Source organism: Salvelinus fontinalis, chromosome 22 (genome assembly GCF_029448725.1).
Source record: "Salvelinus fontinalis isolate EN_2023a chromosome 22, ASM2944872v1, whole genome shotgun sequence".
Classification (NCBI taxonomy): domain Eukaryota; kingdom Metazoa; phylum Chordata; class Actinopteri; order Salmoniformes; family Salmonidae; genus Salvelinus; species Salvelinus fontinalis.
In genome coordinates, this window is record NC_074686.1 from 25,072,107 (window position 1) to 25,096,493 (window position 24,387).

Sequence of the window (24,387 nt, forward strand, 5' to 3'; positions counted from 1 at the left end):
CAGAACAAATTTGAATCACTATCAGTGATAACTCACAAAATATGTTACTTGTACTTAGTTATAATATCACATTTGGGTATAAATTCGATTGTAATATTTGTACAAAATGGCTGCGACGCACTCGACCACGTTGTCTGCCACACCCGCGGACACTATCAAAACCTTGCCCTTACATTTCAAATGACGAAATTAATAATGAAGTAAAAATCATAAAATAGATTACTTGAAGTCCAAAATGAGTTTCTTTGGTCATGCACACAAATAAATAATGAGCTACTTCACCTTTCACCTGTAAACTTTCAACCCTCAGCTGTGAAAGGCAAAATGGCAGCATCCATACGAAGCATCGGAAGAATTTTATGCCGTGTGACCCCTTTGCTTTTACAGAATATTCGGCAGAATAAGGTACTTCACAATTTTTTTCTATAGTGTGTCAGGTAAGCAAAAGCTAGGACTTCTGCTGCACACCTACAAATACGTTACACAGTTAGTCAGATCACGAAACAGTGACCGAACTACAGCTAATTAAATTCTAGAGCTAGCTAGCTAGAAACATACCTGTGCATCATCCAATACAACCCCAGTCATGTTTCACAGAACCAGTCTGCAAAATTATTAGCAGTATTGTCTTGTGTACAGTACACTGTATCTGCGAGTTTCATACTTGACAGTCACAGTATTTGTTTGGTTTCTATCTTCCAAAGAGTTTACCTGTCAGGCTTTGGACCCAGGCTGTGTTTCCAGGTGTACAGTCCAGCCTCTCTCTCTGCACTGCAGCCTCACCTGAGATCCCCAGTGATGCCGGGGAGGCGCTTGCCCGCTACAAGGACAGACCATGGGACTACCTGGAGAGCGAAGGTATAGACCTTGAATGTCTACTCTACACACTCTTTAAGGGATGGTTCTGCATACTCAGACTAAGTATGCTCAATGGAGACTCTCCATGCAAGTAGTCCAGGAATAGTGTAATTCATTTCTGTTAATCCATCCATATGTGACCATTGACTTGGTTACCATCCAACTCTCCTATTTCTAGAGTACATAGCGCTCTATGGAACCAGTCCAGTGTGGTCTGACTACAGGAGGAACCACAAAGGAGGGATTCCTCCTCAGAAGACACGCAAGACTTGCATTGTATGTATAACAGAGCTGGTTCTGTAACCTTGACCGAGACTTGTGACAGTTCTCCGAGCTATTGCCCAGGCTTTGGGGAGTTCAGATGATCACAGGATGTCTTCCATGATGCTGTCTGCTCTAACTCCATATTATTTTCTCCTCTAAACAGATGTGACTGCAACCTCAACACTTTCTGTTTTGTTTTCAGAGAGGAGACAAGATATGTGGGAACCCCTGTCCAATCTGTCGAGACTCCAATGTCATCATCCACTATCAGGTCTGGTCTCTCACTCATGGAACACACAATTACATTTGATTGGTTGACTTAACAGGCTATTCAATTTTGTTTGTTAATCAATGGCCGGCCCATTGTCTTCCTGTAGAATGTGAAGCTACTGCAACAGTTCATCAGTCCAAATACAGGCATTGTCTATGACTCCACACGGACAGGTAAGATATGTTCAATTTGACCTAATATGTATACATCATCCATGCTGAATTGAGCAGGTGTTATCTAAATGCTTGCTGGTTTCATCAAAATAAGTTATTTGATTGACTAACACAGTTGACATGTGAAACTGAGGCTGCCAATAGGTGTTTGTGATTTTTAAAACACTTCTCCATAAAGTAACCAACCTTTTGCAAGGTTTCAGGTAACCAAAGTGCCACATTTTATATTATCTCCGTCTACATTTTTATCCAGGAGTGTGTCAGAAACAGCAAAAGCAGCTCAATCAGGCGATTGGCACTGCAAGAGACCATGGTAAGTTCAGCTTCTGTGACTAAGGAGCAGAATGCTAGAGCAATAATGGAGAATCGCATTTGTGACAATTTTATTTGTCACAATTTTATTTGTCACATGGTTACCAGATGTTAATGCGAGTGTAGCGAAATGCTTGTGCTTCTAGTTCCGATGTTTTTGTGACCAGCCCAGTGCTTCAACAAGGCTACCAAAACAGAAATGTAGTTCTCTACAGTACATTGTCCATATTTTTTCCAGGGCTTCTACCCTTCCAGGTTCCTCATGTTGACTTCTCAGGAGAGGACTACTCCAACTGCCATGACGCAGTGGGCTCAACCCCTCCTCCCCCCACCATTACCCCTGGTGATCCTTGGTACCGGTGGTACCACACCATACAGCCAGACGAGACTGAAGTGGCTAAAGTCAAGAAGACCTATAAGGCATATTTGAAATAGACAAGACCTACCTGAAATTGATGAGGGTGTATCAGAGGAATTATGGTGGAAGTTTGAGGATTTAATTTGGTGTTTCTGGATAAGTGTCAAAATATTCAGATTGTTAAGACAGTGTTTTTGGACCTTAAGCTAAATTGCCTTTCACATTTCTAGTTTTACGCAAACAATATGCTAAAACACGTCACAGATTAATTCCAGCCCCTTCTCCTCCCAGGCTACAATTTCAGCTCAGTTACAGTACATGCACCATCCACGAGTAATCTGTCTAATCTCATATCCATGGTTTTGTATTTAAAGAGCAAGTGGTACAATAAAAACATGTAAGATGCAAAATCATTTATTTCATTGCCTTTTTGTCTGTAGGAAATACTTCATAATACAGGTATGTTTATTCCCAGTTAAGACCTCTGTTTCTACATGTATGGAGCCAGTGGTAATGTTTTGCCATTTCCTCTATTGTAAGTACTTCAGCATATTGCTTTCTTCCTGTCCCATCGCCCCATGTTACATGGGTGAGACATGCCTATTTGTTCAGTCAAATTCCAAATCACCCCCTTGCCCAAGACACTTCTGGATCCTATCTTTTCAGATCTACGTATAAGGGGGCGATTTGTAGTTCTGAAAATGTATCTCATAGGCTGAGAGGATACTGCAGTACACCAGGGGTGTGTCTTAACAATCCAACATGGCTTCGTTGCCTTCACCTGTCCTAAGTTGAGAATGATCGAGGAGACAAGGAAAGGAAGCCACTTTAGACTATGAAGATGCACCCCAGCACTGAGCTAATGACATTGCCAGCATCAGCAGTGGGTGATATTGCATTACATTTGTATTTCCTCCTGGGGTCTGTTCAAAATGGCACCCTATTCCCTACATAGCGCAGTACTATCTGACCAGGGCCCATAGTGCTCTGGTCAAAAGTAATGCACTATATTAGGGAATAGAGCCCTGGTTCTGCTGTAGGTAGGTCACTCCTTGACCTTGTGGACCAGGGTCTCCCCCAGTGATTCCAGGACCTCCCGTTTGTAGTCCTCAAAGTCTCCGTCTATCTGGTTGACGGACCGGTCCTCCACCACCCACAGCTGACAGGCTGTCTCAGTGATCAGCCGGGCATCGTGACTCACAATGATCACCGCTACGATGGGACAACAGCAGGGAAGAGGATATAACCATAAGATATGAGAAACACTGATGTCAGAAGAGTCTACCAAAGGGCACTATCAGCAGCATGCAAATTATGTGTTTGATGTTTATCGCCATTTTATTTATGCCATCACTACACCAATTTCAGAGGCTACTTTCTGATCCTACATTAACAAAAATAAACATTAACAGCCTCATAACTGTGTTCATACCTCCTTTGTACTCGTTGATAGCTTCTGATAAGGCATCGATCGACTCAATGTCCAGGTTGTTAGTAGGCTCATCCAGGATGAGAACGTCAGGTTGCCGACAGGCCAGCTCAGCGAACACCACTCTGGCTTTCTGACCACCTGGATGGAGAGGAACAGCGAGAAGACATTTAGAAGAACAGATCGACACACACTGGATGATGGTGTGTGTGTGCGCGCATGTTTCTAATCCTAACCTGATAATTTAGAGATCTGGATGGTGTGTGCGTGGCTCTCCAGTCCGAAGCGGCCCAGACACTTCCTGCTGTCCTGGTAGGGCAGGTTGAAGTTCCTCTGGAGGTACTCTGTAGCTGCCTCCTCCATGTTCAGCTGGTCAGCATACTGTTGGTTGAAGAAGCCCACCTTCAGCCGATGGTTCTTTCTCATCTCCCCTTTGGACTGAAAGGCAAATCAACACACATTTAGCTTGACAGTTACATCCATCAGTGCACAAACAGGTGCTGTATATATATACACACACTGCTCAAAAAAATAAAGGGAACACTTAAACAACACAATGTAACTCCAAGTCAATCACACTTCTGTGAAATCAAACTGTCCACTTAGGAAGCAACACTGATTGACAATAAATTTCACATGCTGTTGTGCAAATGGAATAGACAAAAGGTGGAAATTATAGGCAATTAGCAAGACACACCCAATAAAGGAGTGGTTCTGCAGGTGGTGACCACAGACCACTTCTCAGTTCCTATGCTTCCTGGCTGATGTTTTGGTCACTTTTGAATGCTGGCGGTGCTTTCACTCTAGTGGTAGCATGAGACGGAGTCTACAACCCACACAAGTGGCTCAGGTAGTGCAGCTCATCCAGGATGGCACATCAATGCGAGCTGTGGCAAAAAGGTTTGCTGTGTCTGTCAGCGTAGTGTCCAGAGCATGGAGGCGCTACCAGGAGACAGGCCAGTACATCAGGAGACGTGGAGGAGGCCGTAGGAGGGCAACAACCCAGCAGCAGGACCGCTACCTCCGCCTTTGTGCAAGGAGGATCAGGAGGAGCACTGGCGCCCTGTGCTCTTCACAGATGAAAGCAGGTTCACACTGAGCACGTGACAGACGTGAGAGTCTGGAGACGCCGTGGGGAACGTTCTGCTGCCTGCAACATCCTCCAGCATGACCGGTTTGGCGGTGGGTCAGTCATGGTGTGGGGTGGCATTTCTTTGGGGGGGCCGCACAGCCCTCCATGTGCTCGTCAGAGGTAGCCTGACTGCCATTAGGTACCGAGATGAGATCCTCAGACCCCTTGTGAGACCATATGCTGGTGCGGTTGGCCCTGGGTTCCTCCTAATGCAAGACAATGCTAGACCTTATGTGGCTGGAGTGTGTCAGCAGTTCCTGCAAGAGGAAGGAATTGATGCTAAGGACTGGCCCGCCCGTTCCCCAGACCTGAATCCAATTGAGCACATCTGGGACATCATGTCTTGCTCCATCCACCAACGCCACGTTGCACCACAAACTGTCCAGGAGTTGGCGGATGCTTTAGTCCAGGTCTGGGAGGAGATCCCTCAGGAGACCATCCGCCACCTCCTCAGGAGCATGCCCAGGCATTGTAGGGAGGTCATACAGGCATGTGGAGGCCACACACACTACTGAGCCTCATTTTGACTTGTTTTAAGGACATTACATCAAAGTTGGATCAGCCTGTAGTGTGGTTTTCCACTTTAATTTTGAGTGTGACTCCAAATCCAGACCTCCATGGGTTGATAAATTTGATTTCCATTGATAATTTTTGTGTGATTTTGTTGTCAGCACATTCAACTATGTAAAGAAAAAAGTATTTAATAAGAATATTTCATTCATTCAGATCTAGGATGTGTTATTTTGGTGTTCCCTTTATTTTTTTGAGCAGTGTATATATAGATCATATGTGTTGTTTTTGTTTGAAGGGAAACTTACTGGATTTAACCTGCCCGTGAGAAGTAGTAGTAGGGTACTCTTCCCAACTCCATTCGGTCCAACTATACAAACTGAACAAGGAAAAAAGAGCTAAGCTATAGTATGGAGGCTAATGACCAGAAAGTCCAATGTGTCGCAGGTATGCAAACAGCAAGGATTTCTACTTACTTCTAGTCTCCATGTCGATACCAAAGTCCACATTCTTGAAGAGGGGTTTGTGTCCCTCAAAGGAAAAGTCTACACCTGAGACAGAGAGCAGAGGGTTAAACAGGGATATACAAAAAGTGAGAGTAAGAGGGGAAAAAGAGGGAGAACTCACTGTGCAGTCCGAGGATGGGAGGAGAGAGAGAAGGGGGGTTGGGGAAGGTGAATTTGACAGTGTACTCTTTGGGTCGTTTGAGCAACTCTGTAGCTTCCTGACTCTCCTCCTCCACTCCTCCCTTTTTCTTTCCCTTTGCTTGCTTCCTGGTCAAGGCTTCCTTAGTCTGCTTCTCCTAGAGAGAGAGAGAGACAGAAAACAGTAGATGATAGGAGAAGTACAGAGAGAGAGACAGATCCAAGTAGAACCATGTCTAAACGGAGGTAGCTGTACTGTACTCACGGCCTGTTTGGTGGACTTCCCTCCAGCTTTAAGATCTTTGAGCTTCTTCTCCTGTTTGTCGTACTGTTTCTGAAGCTCCTTCTGCTTCTGAACGTACATCTTCTTAAACGTCACTGAGAAACGGAGAGAGAGAAGCTTCAATCTATAGAACATGGATCTAACTGCAAGTGGCTCTGGATAAGAGCTCCTGCTAAATGTAAATGTGTATAGAACTAGTCATAAACATTTGTTTTTTTATGTGTCGTTTGTGGGGTAGGAGAAAGAATGTTCATCGCTAATAAACTCACGGTAGTTCCCTCTGTAGTAGTAAAGTTTCTGGTTGTCCAGGTGAACTATGTCAGTACACACATCATCCAGGAAACTCTGGTCGTGAGACACGATGAGGAGAGTCTTCTTCCAGCCCTGAAGGTAGCTAGGAGGAGAGATTAACATATTAGCCACTGCAGTGGTATCATTCACAGATCCAGGGCAGAAAGGAGACCCACTGAGTAAGCAGCTGCATGTTGTGTGGCGCTGTGAAATAAATTATATTTAAGTAAAAGGCTGCGTGTGGTGTGCCCTTACTTGTTGAGCCAGATGACAGCGTTGAGGTCAAGATGGTTGGTGGGCTCATCCAGCATCAGCAGGGTGGGCTCCATGAACAGAGCTCTGGTAGGAGAGAGCCACTGGAAGCTTAGAATTCATTTTCACTGCTGTTTTTATTTCTGCTGTTTTTATCTACGTTATACTTTCGTTCATTTTTATTCTCTGTAAAAGTGACTTTGTAAAAATGCACTTTGAATTACGTTCGACTTGACCTGCAGAAGTAGCTGAAGAAAAAACAATTGAAGAAATTCCCATATTGCTAAAACCTCAAAATCAAATCCTTTCAGATGTATAGAATTGCCTTGGGAGGGATAAGGGGTCAACGGATATGAGCTTAATTTGACCTATATTAACAGAAAAATCCAAGATGGCAACATGTCAAGTCGTTGTCTGTGACTAGTAGTTTTTAACCTACTAATAACCTATTAATTAATAATGGAACAAATCTACAATTTCCTTGTGTATTGCAAACTATTTCGTTTTGCTGGTGTAAAGATTGCGGTTATTTGCACTTCTTCACTTAAAGTTTACCAAAATAACCCTGTCTCTGGCTGGCCTGGGTTCTATCCTCAGCTTTCCCTCTGCAGAGTGTCTCGTCCAAGCTGCTCCTCTTCGCTCTCCGCCTGGCTGTCAGAGGCAGCTCAACAATCCCCAAGCCCTTCTCTCAATCGACCCCCATACACACAGGCCCTCTCTCACCTTGGCCTCTATTTCTTACAACTCTCAGAAAATTACAATTTGTGGTATTGCTTTGTGCACTGACTTTACTGAACTCGAGAAAAATAACATTGTCGCTGGGTGAGTACATCTGACAATGTGCTCCCGTCCATTAGACATTTTGTCTGCGGGAACTCGCTCTTTCACTCGGCCCACTCGTCCAAGTGCCAATACATTTGGGGCATGATGTGAACAGTAAGAACTTGTCACTACCAAAGTCTAATGGTTTTAAATGACTGTTTTGTACTGTCTGGAAACTCACTAGTAGAATTCGCTTGCAGTAGTTCTCTTAAAAAAGAGAAGCCGTGCAAGGTTATTAAACAGAGGTGCCTAGTTATTCTTCTGTTGTTGATATCAGGTAACGTGCAACCTAACCCTGGCCCTGACATGCAATGTCTCCAAACCCCCTCTGATTTTAAATCAAGATCTGGTTTTGGTATTTTTCATTTAAATGTACGTAGCCTGTTGTCAAAAATTGTTGGGGTTAGGATTTGGGCTAAATCAACTGATGCAATTGTGTTTCCTGAAACCTGGCTCAGCAAGTCTGTTCTTGATAAGGATATTTGTATAAATGGTTACATTGTGTATTGCACTGATCAAGTTAAGGTGGGGGTTTGGCTATATATGTAAAGACTAAATTCCCTGTATGTGTGGCAAAGTCTGAAACTATTTGGAAACATTTGGAATTTCTTGCTTTGAATCTTGAGAATTCAAAGGGTCTCTTTATAACTGTAATTGGCTGTTAAAGCCCCCCCCCTGCTCTCGGTGATGCATTTTCTTCTCTGATGAACCTTATGTCTAAACTTCTTTACAGTGTAATTATCTTGATTGGTGATCTCAACTGGTGTTGGTTTTTCATTTATTTATTTATTTCACCTTTATTTAACCAGGTAGGCAAAGTTGAGAACAAGCTCTCATTTACAATTGCGACCTGGCCAAGATAAAGCAAAGCAGTTCGACACATACAACAACAGAGTTACACATGGAGTAAAACAAACATACAGTCAATAATACAGTAGAAAAATAAGTCTATATACAATGTGAGCAAATGAGGTGAGGTGAGGTAAAGGCAAAAAAAGACCATGGCGGCGAAGTAAATACAATATAACAAGTAAAACACTGGAATGGTAGATTTGCAGTGGAAGAATGTGCAAAGTAGAGATATAAATAATTGGTTGCAAAGGAGCTAAATAAATAAATATATACAGTAAGGGAAGAGGTAGTTGTTTGGGCTAAATTATAGATGGGCTATGTACAGGTGCAGTAATCTGTGAGCTGCTCTGACAGCTGGTGCTTAAAGCTAGTGAGGGAGATAAGTGTTTCCAGTTTCAGAGATTTTTGTAATTCGTTCCAGTCATTGGCAGCAGAGAACTGTAAGGAGAGGCAGAAAACAAATAATTGGTTTTGGGGGTGACCAGAGAGATATACCTGCTGGAGCGCGTGCTACAGGTGGGTGCTGCTATGGTGACCAGCGAGCTGAGATAAGGGGGGACTTTACCTAGCTGGGTCTTGTAGATGACCTGGAGCCAGTGGGTTTGGTGACGAGTATGAAGCGAGGGCCAGCCAACGAGAGCGTACAGGTCGCAGTGGTGGGTAGTATATGGGGCTTTGGTGACAAAACGGATGGCACTGTAATAGACTGCATCCAATTTATTGAGTAGGGTATTGGAGGCTATTTTGTAAATGACATCGCCGAAGTCGAGGATCGGTAGGATGGTCAGTTTTTAATTTTAAAATGTATTGTAATTTTGGCAAAGTGGGTGGGGTTATATCCTGCCTGTTTGACCCTGTCCGGGGGTATGATCGGACGGGGCCACAGTGTCTCCTGACCCCTCCTGTCTCAGCCTCCAGTATTTATGCTGCAGTAGTTTATGTGTCGGGGGGCTAGGGTCAGTCTGTTATATCTGAAGTACTTCTGTCTTATCCGGTGTCCTGTGTGAATTTAAGTATGCTCTCTCTAATTCTCTTTCTTTCTCTCTCTCGGAGGACCTGAGCCCTAGGACAATGCCTCAGGACTACCTGGCATGATGACTCCTTGCTGTCCCCAGTCAACTTGGCCGTGCTGCTGCTCCAGTTTCAACTGTTCTGCCTGCGGCTATGGAACCCTGACCTGTTCATCGGACGTGCTACCTGCCCCAGACCTGCTGTTTTCAACTCTCTAGAGACAGCAGGAGCGGTAGAGATACTCTCAATGATCGGCTATGAAAAGCCAACTGACATTTACTCCTGAGGTTCTGACTTGTTGCACCCTCGACAACTACTGTGATTATTATTATTTGACCATGCTGGTCATTTATGAACATTTGAACATCTTGGCCATGTTCTGTTATAATCTCCACCCGGCACAGCCAGAAGAGGACTGGCCACCCCTCATAGCCTGGTTCCTCTCTAGGTTTCGGCCTTTCCAAGGAGTTTTTCCTAGCCACCATGCTTCTACACCTGCATTGCTTGCTGTTTGGGGTTTTAGGCTGGGTTTCTGTACAGTACTTTGAGATATCAGAAGGGCTATATAAATACATTTGATTTGAATTGGATTTAATTCTATGACTCTTACCCAGTTGATTAACTCACCCACCCAAATGTCCAGATAACTCTACCCTGATTGATTAGATTTGACAAATGGTCCACATAAATATTCTGCTGTTGGTGTTTTTTGTAATGATTCAAGTGACCATTGTGCTGTTGTTGCTGTTAGAAATACTAAGGTTACTAAGACAAACTTCAAGAGTTTTATTGAGCAGGCTTTCCTTCATGATTTGTTTTATTTTGACTGGAGCAGATTGAGCTTATTTCTGATGTGGAAACTGGAAATTCTTTCATGATGGTTTTCTCCAAATAGTAAACAAACATGCCCCATTCCACAGGTTCAGGGTTAAATGGTGGGATAATCCATGGTTTTCTTCTGAGCTGTCTTGTATTATTCACGACCGTAATCTAGCCTGAGCAAGGAAATCATGTTCTGATGCTGATTGGCTTATTTTTAGGCAGCCAAGTGTTATTTCTTCCCAGGAAGGCCAAGTGTGAATATTTTATGTCTGTTACCACTGATAACCCGAATGACCCTAGAACATTTTGCAAGGCTATTAATTAAGTCTGTCTGGTAACAGTAATGTCAATGAATTACCGTTATGTAAATTGAAGGACTCTGTTGCTGTATATGACAAAACTGACATGCTGAATTGTATCAATGAGCACTTTGTATCATCTGGTAGAATGTTTGATTCAGTGTCCCCTGTCTCTGTACAACCATGTGTGGATGAACCTGTGAGAGCTGGTCAAAGTTTGAGCTTTTGCTATTCTGAGTGCAGGAGGTACATAAAGCCCTGAAATCCTCAGATCATAGAAAGCCTGCAGGTCCTGATCTTCTTGATCCCTGCTTTTTAAAACTGGCAGCCGACTTCATTGGTGACCCACTTACATATCTGTTCAATCTAATTCTGGAATGTAATGAAATTCCAAAGATCTGGAAATCAGCATTTGTCCTACCACTTTTAAAAAAGGGGGAGATCCAACTCTTAAATAATTATAGGCCAATCTCAAAGCTGTCACCTCTGGCGAAAATACTTGAAACCCTTGTTAGTGAACAGCTAAAATAGTTTTTATACACTAACTCTATTTTTATCAATGTACCAAATCGGGCTTCAGGAAGAAGCATAGCACAATTACAGCAGCCATGAAGGTTTTAAATGATATCACTGAAGCCCTTAACAAAAAAAACAGCACTCTCTCTCACTTTTTATTGATCTCTAAGGCTTTAGTTACAGTTGATCATGCTATACTGAGGCAGAGATTGTTGAGCATAGGTCTTTCGGAGCATGCAGTTGCTTGGTTTGCTAACTATCTGTCTGATAGAACTCAGTGCACTCAATTTGATGGGCTCATGTCTTAAATGTTCTGTCTGAAATGTGTGCCCCAAGGCTCTGTGTTTGGTGCCCTCTTATTCACTATTTATATAAATCATTTAAGACAAAAATTAGCAAAATGCGGCACTTAGTTTTTATGCTGATGATACTGTTATTTATTGTTGCGCCTCGTCTCTCACAAAAGCTATCCAGAACCTTTTTATACTGTTCAACATACATTGTGTCAATTGAATCTTATCCTCAATACTGACAAAACTAAACTAATGGTGTTTTCTAAAACAAGAAATAGACCTCTGAACCTTTCACCTATTACTGCCTGTCAGGGCAATGAGATTGAGACTGTAACCGCATATAAATATCTTGGAATTTTAATTGATGACAGCCTCTTTTAAATTGCATATTCAATAACTTACAAAAAATGCTGGGATTTTATTTTAGGAATATGGCCTGTTTTTATTTTGAAGCCAGGAGGAGGCTAGTATCAGCTACATTTATATCTATACTAGACTACGGGGATATTTTATAAATAAATGCTTCCGCTCAGTGGTTGAGATCAATTGACACCCTTTACCATGAAGGATTGAGATTTATTTTAAACGGCAAAACACTTACGCACCACTGCACTTTATATACCAGGGTTGGCTGGCCTTCTCTAGTCACTCGTAGGCTCAGTCACTGGTATATACTTTTATTTACAAAGCCATTTTGGGTTTACTACCTTTTTATTTGGGCATTTTTATTTTACAGAAATGTGGTTCTTCGTTCACAGGACTATCCTGCTAACTGTTCCAGATGTCCGAACTGAATTTGGTGAAAGGGCTTTTATGTACTCTGCGCCATCGGGTTGGAACGCCTTACAAAATCCTTTTTAAACTGGAAGAACTTGTCCCTATTGGTGTTTTTAAATAATTGATGAAGGATTTTTTCGGCTGAATCCCTTCCCTGTCAATGTTTTTAATTTGCTGTTTTATGATTTTGTTATGCTCTTGTGAATTATTATTATTTTTTTTACTAGATTACCTGTAGTTTTTCATCTCTGTCTAGTTGTGTAATGACTTGGTGCTGCCCATCTTGGCCAGGACGCTATTGAAAAAGAGATTTTAAATCTCCATGAGCCCTTCCTGGTTAAATAAAATTATTTGAACTTTAAGTCCATGGGGTTGCTTGATTGGTGGTTAGGTTATTAGCTGGCCAAAGTAGGTTACATGAAAAGCACAATACTGTTAATATAACCGTGTGTTAGTGTGGGTTTTTAATTTATTTATTTGAATCATGAAACTCATCTGCATTTCCTGTAAATTCTCAGCAACAAAAGAGTGATCGAATTTAGATCCTACACCTGTACTTGGAATTCAGAAAAAAACTGTACCTGGCTAGTGAGACTCTCATCCTCCAGCCTCCAGAGAACTTCTTGGTAGCTCTGTTCTGCATCTCTGGGGTGAAGGAGAGACCAGCCAGGATACGACGGGCTTTAGCCTCCGCTGCTGCTGCCCCGATGATCCTCAACTCCTCATAGACCTGGTTGAGACAGACGCACAATATGTAGACATGCGGTGGTTTAGTCAATTGACAGATATTACATTACTATTTGAATGCAGGTTAAGAGACCATGGCTCTCTTTTTCCTGTTACCACAGTCTGAATGAAAACCTGACCTCAGCCCTGTATTCAATAGACTATCATAGCAATTAGGAAGTGGATATTTTGCCTGGCAGATCTAAGAATGTATTAGGGTTCAATTTTGATGCTTCCCCATACCTTGTCTAGTCTCTCAGCCACACTGTCTTCTCCTTTCTCCAGCAGAGCCTGCAACTGTCTCTCCTCCTCTAGGAGCTTCAGACGCCTGGTGTCTGCCTTCAACACAGCCTGGACCGCTGGGGTGTCATCCGCCATCACCTCTATGGAGATATGGAGAGCATGACAGGGTGTTAAAGGGAGAAAAGACGGTGGGGGTGAAGTGAGGGGTAGAGAGAACGGAAGGGAGACGAGGGGTAGAGAGAGGGGGGGGGGGGGTAGAGAGAGAGGATAAGGGAAGGAGACAGAGAGAAAGGTATGATGGGGGGGTTCTTCAGAGGACAGGTGACATACCTTGCTCACAGAGCAGCACATCAATGTTAGGAGGGATACTGAGAGCTCTGTTGGCGATATGTTTCAGAAGCGTGGTCTTCCCCTTCCCGTTAGGTCCAACCAGACCGTAGCGTCTTCCTGCCACCACCAGGAGGTCTGCATTGACAAACAGCTCTTTCCCGTGAGCTGATATACTGAACCTCTCCAGCTGGATGAAACAAAGAGCAGCACATTAAAACACTGAAACCACCACAGGTGAACTCTGACACTCAGAACTTTAGGGCTTCCCAATTGACATTCAGTAAGGAATGGTTGAAGGGACTACCACCTCATACTCACACTGTGTGCTTACAAATAAACATTTAATACATAAAGTGCAATGTTTCAGTTACATAGACATTCAGCCATTTGATGAATCCCAACAACCATCCTCGTCCGTACAACCTTTCTTCTTGTGTGTGATAAGATGTTACACTACATGACCAAAAGTATGTGGACACCTGCATGTCAAACATCTTACTCCAAAATGTCCCGTGTGGCTCAGTTGGTAGAGCATGGCACTTGCAACGTCAGTGTTGTGGGTTCGATTCCCACGGGGGACCAGTACGAGAATGTATGCACTCACTACTGTAAGTCGCTCTGGACAAGAGCATCTGATAAATGGCCAAAATGTAAATGTAAAATCACGGGCATTAAGTTGGTCCCCTCCTTGCTGCTATAACAGCTTCCACTCTTCCAGGAAGGCTTTCCACTAGATGTTGGAACATTGCTGCAGGGACTTACATCCATTCAGCCACAAGAGCATTACTGAGGTCAGGCACTGATGTTGGGTGATTAGGCCTGGCTCCCAAAGGTGTTCGATGGAGTTGAGCTCAGGGCTCTGCGCAGTCCAGTCCTTCCACATCGATCTCGACAAACTATTTCTGTATGGACCTCGCTTTGTGCACAGGGGCACTGTCATGCTGAAACAGGAAGTTCCCCAAACTGTTGCCACAAAGTTGAAAGCACAGAATCGTCCAGAACGTCATTTTATGCTGTAACATTAAGATTTCCCATCACTGGAACTAAGGGGCCAAGAACCATGAAAAATAGCCCCAGACCATTATTCCGCCTCCACCAAACTTTAAAGTTGGCACTATGCATTGGGGCATGTAGCTTTCTCCAAATCTAGCAGACTCCATTGGACTGCCAGATGGTGAAGCGTGATTCATCTCTCCAGAGAACGCATTTCCACTGCTCCAGAGTCCAATGGCGGCGAGCTTTACACCACTCCAGCCGACGCTTGGCATTGCGCATGGTGATCTTAGGCTTGGGTGCAGCTGCTCGGCCATGGAAACCCATTTCATGAAGCTCCCAACGCACAGTTCTTGTGCTGACGTTGGTTCCAGATCATTTTTATGCGTTACGCGCTTCAGCACTCGGCAGTCCCATTTTGTGAGCTTGTGTGGACTACCACTTCGCAGCTGAGCCATTGTTGCGGCTAAACGTTTCCAATTCACAATAACAGCACTTACAGTTGACCATGACAGCTCGAGCAGGGCAGAAATTTGACTAACTGACTTGTTGGAAAGGTGGCATCCTATGACTGTGGAAATTAGAAATTCGTAGAAATTCACTGAACTCTTCAGTACGGGCCATTCTACTGTCAATGTTTGTCTATGAAGATTACATGGCTATGTGCTCGATTTTATACACCTGTCAGCAACGGGTGTGGTTGAAATAGCCGAATCCACTAATTTGAAGGGGTGTCTACATACTTTTGTTTGTGTCTGTGTAATATAATATAAGAGAAAGATAGAGAGATGTGTGTCGATTGAGTCGATTCTGAGTCCTATTGAGTTTATCTTCAGTAAAATAACTAGGTTCTATGTAGTTCTAGCAATTCTTCCGAATAAAAAAAACACTAGAAGAGTTGAGATGGTCAGGTCACCTTGATATCTGATGCGTTCTCCAGCATGGCCTGTCTGGAAGACAACTCAGCCTGGGACACGGAGAAGTCTCCCTCAATGGCGTTGGCAGCACGCACACTGGCTACCTGCTTCTCATACTCAATCTAGAAACACAGCCACACACTTCCAATTAATACAATTCTTCTGTCTCTGGTTTGGCCCAAAGGCTCTCAAAAGGTCAATATTTGTAGAGAATATACAGTACCAGTCAAAAGTTTGGACACCTACTCATTTGAAGGTTTGTCTTTATTTTGACTATTTTCTACATTGTAGAATAATAGTGAAAACATCAAAACTATGAAATAACACATATGGAATCATGTAGTAACCAAAAAAGTATTAAACAAATATAAGATATATTTTAGATTATTCAAAGTAACCACCCTTTCCCTTGATGACAGCTTTGCACACTCTTGGCATTCTCTCAATGAGGTAGTCACCCGGAATGCTTTTCCAGCAGTCTTGAAGGAGTTCACACACATGCTGAGCACTTGTTGGCTGCTTTTCCTTCACTCTGCGGTCCTACTCATCACAAACCATCTCAATTTGGTTGAGGTCGGGTGATTGTGGAGGCCAGGTCATCTGAACAGCACTCCATCACTCTCCTTGGTCGAACACAGCTTGGAGGTGTGTTTTGGGTCGTTGTCCTGTTGAAAAACAAATGATGGTCCCACTAAGCCCAAACCAGATGGGATGGCGTATCGCTGCAGAATGCTGTGGTAGCCATGCTGGTTAAGTGTGCCTTGAATTCTAAATAAATCACAAATAATGTCACCAGCAAAGGACCTCCACACCATCACACCTCCTCCATGCTTCACAGTGGGTACCACACATGCGGAGATAATCCGTTCACCTACTCGGTGTCTCAAAAAGACACGGTGGTTGGAACCAGACCAAAGCACAGATTTCCACCGGTCTAATGTCCATTGCTTGTGTTTCTTGGCCCAAGCAAGTCTCTTCTTATTGGTGTCCCTTAGTAGTGGTTTCTTTGCAGCAATTCGACCATGAAGGCCTCATTCACGTAGTCTCCTCTGAACAGTTGGTGTGTCTGTTACTTGAACTCGGAAGCATTTATTGGTGCTGCAATTCGAGGTGCAGTTTTATGCCTATTTCTGAGGCTGGTAACTAATGAACTTATCCTCTGCAGCAACGGTAACTCTCAGTCTTCCTTTCCTGTGGCGGTAATCATGAGAGCCAGTTTCATCATTGCACTTGATGGTTTTTGTGACTGCACTTTCAAAGTTCTTGAAATTTTCCAGATTGACTGACCTTCGTGTCTTAAAGTAATGATGGACTGTCGTTTCTCTTTGCTTATTTGAGATGTTCTTGCCATAATATGGACTTGGTCTATCAAATAGGGCTATCTTCTGTATACCTTGTCACAACACGACTGATTGGCTCAAACGCATTAAGGAAAGAAATTCCACTATTTAACTTTTAACTAGGCACACCTGTTAATTTAAATGAATTCCAGGTGACTACCTCATGAAGCAGGTTGAGAGAATGCCAAGCGTGTACAAATCTGTCATCAATGCAAAAGGTGGCTACTTTGAAGAATATAAAATCTAAAATATATTTTGATTTGTTTAACACTTTTTTGATTACTACATGATTCCATGTGTGTCATTTCATAGTTTAGATGTCTTCACTATTATTCTACAATGTATAAAATAGTAAAAATAAAGAAAACCCTGGAATGAGTAGGTGTTCTAAAACTTTGATTGGTACTGTTACCATTTTCTTTTTCTTCTTCTTCTCCTTCTTGCTCATGTTGGCAAAGGGGTCGTCACCTTTCTCCTGCTCCTGCTCTGCTATCACGTCTTCAGCACACTGACAGTAGAGAGGGATGCAGACAGAGGGAGAGACAGTGAGTTAGACATTCTAAGGTGGTTCTACATGCCATGTATGACCTTTCCATACAGCAGACTCAGATTAGACGATAAACACACACCTTCATTGTGTCATCTTCGTCGTCTTCAGCCTCTTCATCTTCGCTGCGCGGAGGGCGAGCAGGTTTGTTCATCCTCTGAATGGGACAAGTAACACAGCATTATGGTAATACAGAAACTACCCCGACAAGAGATAAAGTGCTACTGTGACCCACATACCGTGGCCATGCATTATATTGGCCAAGATAGTTTACAGGTGTGGATATTCAGACTTAGTCACACAGTACAGTGCATTCAGAAAGTATTCACACCCCTTGACTTTTTCAAAATGTTGTGTTACATCCTGAATTTAAAATGGATTAAATTGAGATTTTGGGTCACTGGCCTACACATAATACCAATGTCAAATTAATGAAAACAATGTAAAGCTGAAATGTCATGAGTCCATAAGTATTTAACCCCTTTTGTTACAGCAAGCCTAAATAAGTTCAGGAGTAAAAGTTTGCTTAACAAGTCACATGATAAGTTGCATGGACTGTGAGCAACAATAGTGTTTAATATGATTTTTGAATGACTACCCCATCTCTGTACCCCACACATACAATTATCTGTTAGGTCCCTCAGTCGAGCAGTGAATTTCAAACACAGATTCAACCATAATGACCAGGGAGGTTTTCCAATTCCTTGCAAAAGGCTATTGGTAGATGGGTAAATTAAAAATTAAAAAAGCAGATATTGAATATCCCTTTGAGCATGGTGAAGATATTTACGCGTCGGATGATGTATCAATACACCCAGTCATTACAAAGATACAGGCTTCCTTCCTAACCAAATTGCCAGAGAGGAAGGAAACCACTCAGGGATTTCACCATGAGGCCAATGGTGACTTTAAAACAGTTTAATGGCTGTGACAGGAGGAAACTGAGGATGGATCAATAACATCGTAGTTACTCCACAATACTAACCTAATTGACAGAGTAAAAAGAAGGAAGCATGTACAGAACAAAAATATTCCAAAACATGCATCCTGCAACAAGGCACTAAAGTAATACTGCAGAAAATGTGGCAAAGCATTCACTTTTTTATCCTGAATACAAAGTGTTATGTTTGGGCAAATCCAAAACATTACTGAGTATCTCTCCATATTTTCAAGCATACTGGTGGCTGCATCATGTTATGGGTATGCTTGTAATCGGCAAGGACTGGGGAGTTTTTCAGGATAGAAAAAGAAACCGAATGGAGCCAAGTACAGGCAAAATCCTAGAGGAAAACCTGGTTCAGTCTGCTTTCCACCAGACACTGGGAGACAAATTCACATTTCGGCAGGACAATCACCTAAAACACAAGGCCAAATCCACACTGGAGTTGCTTACCAAGTTACAGTTTCAACTTAAATCTACTTGAAAATCTATGGCAAGACCTGAAAATGGTTGTCTATCATTGATCAAGAACCAACTTGACAGAGCTTGAAGAATAATGGGCAAATTGTTGCAAAATCCAGGTGTGGAACACTCTTGGAGACTTACCCAGAAAGACTCACAGCTGTAATCACTGCAAAAGGTGCTTCAACAAAGTATTGACTCAGGGGTGTGAATAATTATGTAAGTGAGATATCTATATTTCATTTTCAATAAATTAGCTAAAATGTCTAAAAACATGTTTCACCTTGTCATTATAGGGTAGTGTGTGTAGATGTGTGAGATTAAACATTATAAATTCACACCATAATAAGAAAACATGGAATAAGTCAAGGTGTATGAATACTTTATGTAGGCACTGTATGTTGCTAACTCATTACATTTCCTATAGAATGCCATCCCTACATTCCAGAAGGAAAACTGTTTTACACAAAGTTTGTGTCGTTACCACTAGAGCTCATCACTCACCTTGGGCTGTTCCTTTTTGCCTTTCTTTGGCTGAGGCTTCTCGTCCTCCGCTTCATCCTCCTCAGTTGCCTAAATAAAAAATAAAAATAATACATTTGAAGTTGGAAATGTACATACACCTTAGCCGAATACATTTAAACTCAGTTATTCACAATTCCTGACATTTAATCCTCGTAAAAATTCCCTGTCTTAGGTCAGTTAGGATCACCACATTATTAATAATGTGAAATGTCAGAATAATAGAGAGAATGATTTTTCAGCTTTTATTTCTTTCATCACATTCCCAGTGGGTCAGAAGTTTACATACACTCAATTAGTATTTGGGTGCATTGCCTTTAAATTGTGCAACTTGGGTCAAATGTTGCGGGTAGCCTTCCACAAGCTTCCCACAATAAGTTGGGTGAATTTTGGCCCATTCCTCCTGACAGGGCTAGAGTAACTGAGTCAGATTTGTAGGCCTCCTTGCTCACACACGCCTTTTCAGTTCTGCCCACACATTTTTTATAGGATTGAGGTCAGGGCTTTGTGGTGGCCACTCCAATACCTTGACTTTGTTGTCCTTAAGCCATTTTGCCACAACTTTGGGAGTATGCTTGGGGTCATTGTCCATTTGGAAGACCCATTTGCGACCAAGAATGAACTTCCTGACTGATGTCTTGAGATGTTGCTTCAAAATATCCACAATTTTCCTCCCTCATGATGCCATCTATTTCGTGAAGTACATCAGTTCCTCCTGCAACAAAGCACCCCCACAACATGATGCTGCCACCCCCGTGCTTTACGGTTGGGATGGTGTTCTTCGGCTTGCAAGCCTCCCCTTTCTCCTCCAAACATAATGATGGTCATTATGGCTAAACAGTTCTATTTTTGTTTCATCAGACGAGAGGACAATTCTCCAAAACGTACGATCTTTGTCCCCATCTGCAGTTGCAAACCGTCTGGCTTTTTTATGGCAGTTTTGGAGCAGTGGCTTCTTTCTTGCTGAGCGGCCTTTCAGGTTGTCGATAAAGGACTCATTTTACTTGTGGATATAGATACTTTTATACCTGTTTCCTCCAGCATCTTCACAAGGTCCTTTGCTGTTGTTCTGGGATTGATTTGCACTTGTCGCAGCAAAGTACGTTCAAAGTACGTTCAGACACAGAACGCAGCTCCTTCCTAAGCGGTATGACGGCTGCGTGGTCCCATGGTGTTTATACTTGCGTACTATTGTTTGTACAGATGAACATGGTACCTTCACGCATTTGGAAATTGCTCCCAAGGATGAACCAGACTTGTGGAGGTCCACACTTTTTTTCTTAGTTCTTGGCTAATTTCTTTTGATTTTCCCATGATGTCAAGCAAAGAGGCACCTCGTTTGAAGGTAGGCCTTGAAATACATCCACAGGTACACCTCCAATTGACTCAATTGATGTCAGTTAGCCTATCAGAAGCTTCTAAAGCGATGACATAATTTTCTGGAATTTTCCAAGCTGTTTAAAGGCAGTCAACTTAGTGTATGTCAACTTCTGACCCACTGAAATTGTGATATCGTGAAATATAAGTTAAATAATCTATCTGTAAACAATTGTTGAAAAATTACTTGTTTCATGCAAAAAGTAGATGTCCTGACCGACTTGCCAAAACTATAGTTTGTTAACAAGACATTTGTGGAGTGGTTGAAAAACGAGTTTTAAAGACTCCAACATAAGTGTATGTAAACTTCCGACTTCAACTATGTATGTATGTATGCATGTATGCATGTATGCATGTATGCATGTATGCATGTATGCATGTATGCATGTATGCATGCATGCATGCATGCATGCATGCATGCATGCATGCATGCATGCATGCATGCATGCATGCATGCATGCATGCATGCATGTATGTATGTATGTATGTATGTATGTATGTATGTATGTATGTATGTATGTATGTATGTATGTATGTATGTATGTATGTATGTATGTATATATATATATATATATATATATATATATATATATATATATATATATATATATATATATATATATATATATATATATATATATATATATATATATATATATATATATATATATATAATAAAAAAGTGAGTCTCATTTAGTTCAACATAATGCTGATCCCAAATCAATCAAGCCCTAGGATCTACTCTGTACTCCAGTAGATCTACTCTGTACTCCTTGGATACTCCAGTAGATCTGAAATGACTAGATAGGCTAAGCAATATAGTGAAAATTCCACGAAGCCTATCAAAAGCCTGACCTTGGGTGCTGGTTTAGCCTCTGGTTTCTTGTTATTTTTCACAGCTGTCTTTTCATTCCCGTCTTTCTTTTCTTCCTCATCATCAGAGGGAGCCTGGTTTTATGTAGGAAAAAGGAGAGTGAGGCTCCATGTCTGGGAACAAGTGAGATCAGACAGTTTTATTGTGTTGAGTATTTCAGTGGGTTAGATCTGCAGATATGAGGTCTATGAGAAAGAGAAAAGTAGTTAAATAAAGTGCTGTGAAATAAAAGGGAATAGATTGAGAGGGGAATGTTTTAGTGAACAATTTAAAAATGTGCTGCTTTCCGTTATTAACCCTGTTGGATGGGGGGAGGGGGATGGTGGGGGAAAGAGTGTGTAGTAGGAGAATAAATCCATTCCATCACCCACCTTGGCTTTCGGTTTTGGCTTATCTTTTTTCTTGCCCTTATGCACCTTCTCAACCTCCTGTGTTAAAGTATTAAAGACGCAAAGACAAACACACAGATACACCAGTTCCTTAATATTAGAGATGTCCTTACACCAAAGCACAAAGTCGTTATGAAGAAAAATGACATGCTTGATTCAAATCATTCGATTCTAAGTGCCTTGCAAGCCCCAACACTTCTGGCCAATGCTAATTTGTCCAACACATGAAATGCAATGAAAGAAAATGATGTAGGAATAAGGCTGTTACTGTGACCGTATTAACACCACACCGGCAGTCAGGACTCATGACCGCAGTCAAATTCCACGTGACCGTTTAGGCACCGTAACTAGGCTTCTCCAAAACTGCGCTCTGATGCTGCTAATGGTCATTAGTAGACTACTTAACTTCCTAACTGCCAGTCGCTAATGGCCTTGCACTCTGATGTATTGCTCCTCTAATCACACTGACATCAACACAAATGAGATTTCTGAGATTTCCATCCCCAACAACAAAATTTTCCGTCAAGATAGAACTGCCAAAGGGGGAGGAGTTGCAATCTACTGCAGCGATTGACAGAACTTTGCAGGCTTACTTCCCAGGTCTATGCCCAAACAGTTCGAGCTTCTAATTTTTTAAATTAATCTCTACAGAAATAAATCTCTCACTGTTGCCACCTGTTATAGACCCCCCTCAGCTCCCAGTTGTGCCCTGGACACCATATGTGAATTGATTGCCCCCCCATCTATCTTCAGAGTTCATTCTGTTAGGTGACCTAAACTGGGATATGCTTAACACCCCAGCAGTCCTACAATCTAAGCTAGATGCCCTCAATCTCACACAAATTATCAATGAACCCACCAGGTACAACCCTAAATCCGTAAACCCTCAGATATTATCCTGACCAACTTGCCCTCCAAATACACCTCAGCTGTTTTCAGGATCTCAGCGATCACTGCCTCATTGCCTGCATCCGCTATGGGTCCGAGGTCAAACGACAACCCCTCTTCACTCTCAAACACTCCCTAAAACACTTCTGCGAGCAGGCCTTTCTAATCGACCTGGCCGGGTATCCTGGAAGGATATTGACCTCATCCCGTCAGTCGAGGATGCCTGGTGGTTCTGTAAAAGTAATTTGCTCACCATCTTAAATAAGCATGCTCCTTTCAAAAAATGTAGAACTAAGAACATATATCGGTAGGATGGTCAGTTTTACGAGGGTATGTTTGGCAGCATGAGTGAAGGATGCTTTGTTGCGAAATAGGAAGCCAATTCTAGATTTAACTTTGGATTGGAGATGTTTGATGTGAGTCTGGAAGGAGAGTTTACAGTCTAACCAGACACCTAGATATTTGTAGTTGTCCACATATTCTAAGTCAGAACCGTCCAGAGTAGGGATATTGGACGGGCGGGCAGGTGGCGATCGGTTGAAGAGCATGCATTTAGTTTTACTTGTATTTAAGAGCAATTGGAGGCCACGGAAGGAGAGTTGTATGGCATTGAAGCTCGTCTGGAGGGTTGTTAACACAGTGTCCAAAGAAGGGCCAGAAGTATACAGAATGGTGACATCTGCGTAGAGGTGGATCAGACTCACCAGCAGCAAGAGCGACATCATTGATGTATACAGAGAAGAGAGTCGGTCCAAGAATTGAACCCTGTGGCACCCCCATAGAGACACAGGCCCTCCGATTTGACACACTGAACTCTATCAGAGAAGTAGTTGGTGAACCAGGCGAGGCAATCATTTGAGAAACCAAGGCTATCGAGTCTGCCGATGAGGATGTGGTGTTTGACAGAGTCGAAAGCCTTGGCCAGGTCAATGAATACGGCTACAAAGTATTGTTTCTTATCGATGGCGGTTAGCATATCGTTTAGGACCTATGACTGGAGACATTAGCAGAATATTTTTTTATGCAAATGACAGGGTAGCCTACTCTGCTGACAATGACAAACAGATCAATAAAAACAATGTTGTCCATATAATAGGCCTATGAGAAGGGGAGACAAATACAATATGAGGTCCATCTAAACTGGAGAAGGAAACTGTCCCCCCCCCCCCCAAAAAAAGTAACACTGACCCAACAATGATAAATGGTGAATATGCGCAATCACCAATGATGTTGCCGATGCTCTCCGCTGGTGCCAATAAGATAGGCTATACTGTTGTTCGCTCAATTAAGTTGAGAATTTTGATAACTAAAAAAAGACATTAGTATTTTCCTTGTCTTCACTTTACAGCAATAACAATTTGCTTCCCAAACTATATTTCCCTGCGATAGTATTTTGAAATATTGCGATATGCCTGGCCCCTCTACATTTCAGACAGTCGCAACTCAACAATCTGCCCAAATTGTGTGCGTTGCCTTTCCTTCCGACTGAAGGCAATGCGATTTAAAACAATCCACTTTCTTTTTAAAGAAGCTAATGATCCACTGTGGCCAAATCATGCTTTAGTAGCCTATTTCAATGTATTTTATTTCTGTAGAGACATGATTAGGCTAATTAGGCTATATAATTTTGGCAATTTAATTCAATTTACTTTGGGAATAACTTCCCCTAG

At 42.3% G+C, this 24,387-nt stretch overlaps 2 protein-coding genes across 4 annotated transcripts in view; one reads left to right on the plus strand and one right to left on the minus strand.

The window, feature by feature from the left end:
- Positions 1–68: 68 nt before the first annotated feature.
- Positions 69–2,649, plus strand: mrps18b (mitochondrial ribosomal protein S18B). Of its 2 annotated transcripts, none has more exons than XM_055876938.1 (7): positions 69–405; positions 705–858; positions 1,037–1,134; positions 1,325–1,393; positions 1,500–1,566; positions 1,820–1,879; positions 2,117–2,649. In XM_055876938.1, exons 1-7 carry the CDS (start codon positions 325–327, stop codon positions 2,311–2,313), a joined length of 726 nt encoding a protein of 241 aa, XP_055732913.1. In that variant the 5' UTR covers positions 69–324; the 3' UTR covers positions 2,314–2,649. The 2 variants fall into 2 exon arrangements, with proteins under 2 accessions (XP_055732913.1, XP_055732914.1); XM_055876939.1 differs by having other exon boundaries at positions 732–858.
- LOC129820090 (ATP-binding cassette sub-family F member 1-like) overlaps positions 2,635–24,387 on the minus strand; it is a 33,265-nt gene continuing 11,512 nt past the window's right edge. Inside the window, exons 7-24 of one of the 2 annotated variants that reach the window (XM_055876930.1) lie at positions 21,812–21,868; positions 21,422–21,514; positions 19,172–19,240; positions 17,348–17,422; positions 17,131–17,226; positions 15,378–15,500; positions 13,469–13,655; positions 13,139–13,278; positions 12,751–12,899; positions 6,781–6,864; positions 6,504–6,628; positions 6,217–6,329; positions 5,935–6,109; positions 5,784–5,858; positions 5,616–5,686; positions 3,902–4,103; positions 3,669–3,806; positions 2,635–3,448 (exon numbers count right to left, since the gene is read on the minus strand). In XM_055876930.1, coding sequence (XP_055732905.1) covers positions 3,282–3,448; positions 3,669–3,806; positions 3,902–4,103; positions 5,616–5,686; positions 5,784–5,858; positions 5,935–6,109; positions 6,217–6,329; positions 6,504–6,628; positions 6,781–6,864; positions 12,751–12,899; positions 13,139–13,278; positions 13,469–13,655; positions 15,378–15,500; positions 17,131–17,226; positions 17,348–17,422; positions 19,172–19,240; positions 21,422–21,514; positions 21,812–21,868 — 2,139 coding nt within the window. In that variant the 3' untranslated portion in view covers positions 2,635–3,281. The remainder of the gene's footprint in view (positions 3,449–3,668; positions 3,807–3,901; positions 4,104–5,615; positions 5,687–5,783; positions 5,859–5,934; positions 6,110–6,216; positions 6,330–6,503; positions 6,629–6,780; positions 6,865–12,750; positions 12,900–13,138; positions 13,279–13,468; positions 13,656–15,377; positions 15,501–17,130; positions 17,227–17,347; positions 17,423–19,171; positions 19,241–21,421; positions 21,515–21,811; positions 21,869–24,387) is intronic. The other variant, XM_055876931.1, reaches the window with a different exon arrangement.

Bases quoted from the DNA above. Each gene is read 5' to 3' on its own strand.
- mrps18b (XM_055876938.1), top strand. From the start codon at position 325: ATGGCAGCATCCATACGAAGCATCGGAAGAATTTTATGCCGTGTGACC. The intron at 1,135-1,324 runs GTATGTATAACA...TTTTGTTTTCAG, and splicing joins AGACACGCAAGACTTGCATT to AGAGGAGACAAGATATGTGG. The intron at 1,394-1,499 runs GTCTGGTCTCTC...GTCTTCCTGTAG, and splicing joins ATGTCATCATCCACTATCAG to AATGTGAAGCTACTGCAACA.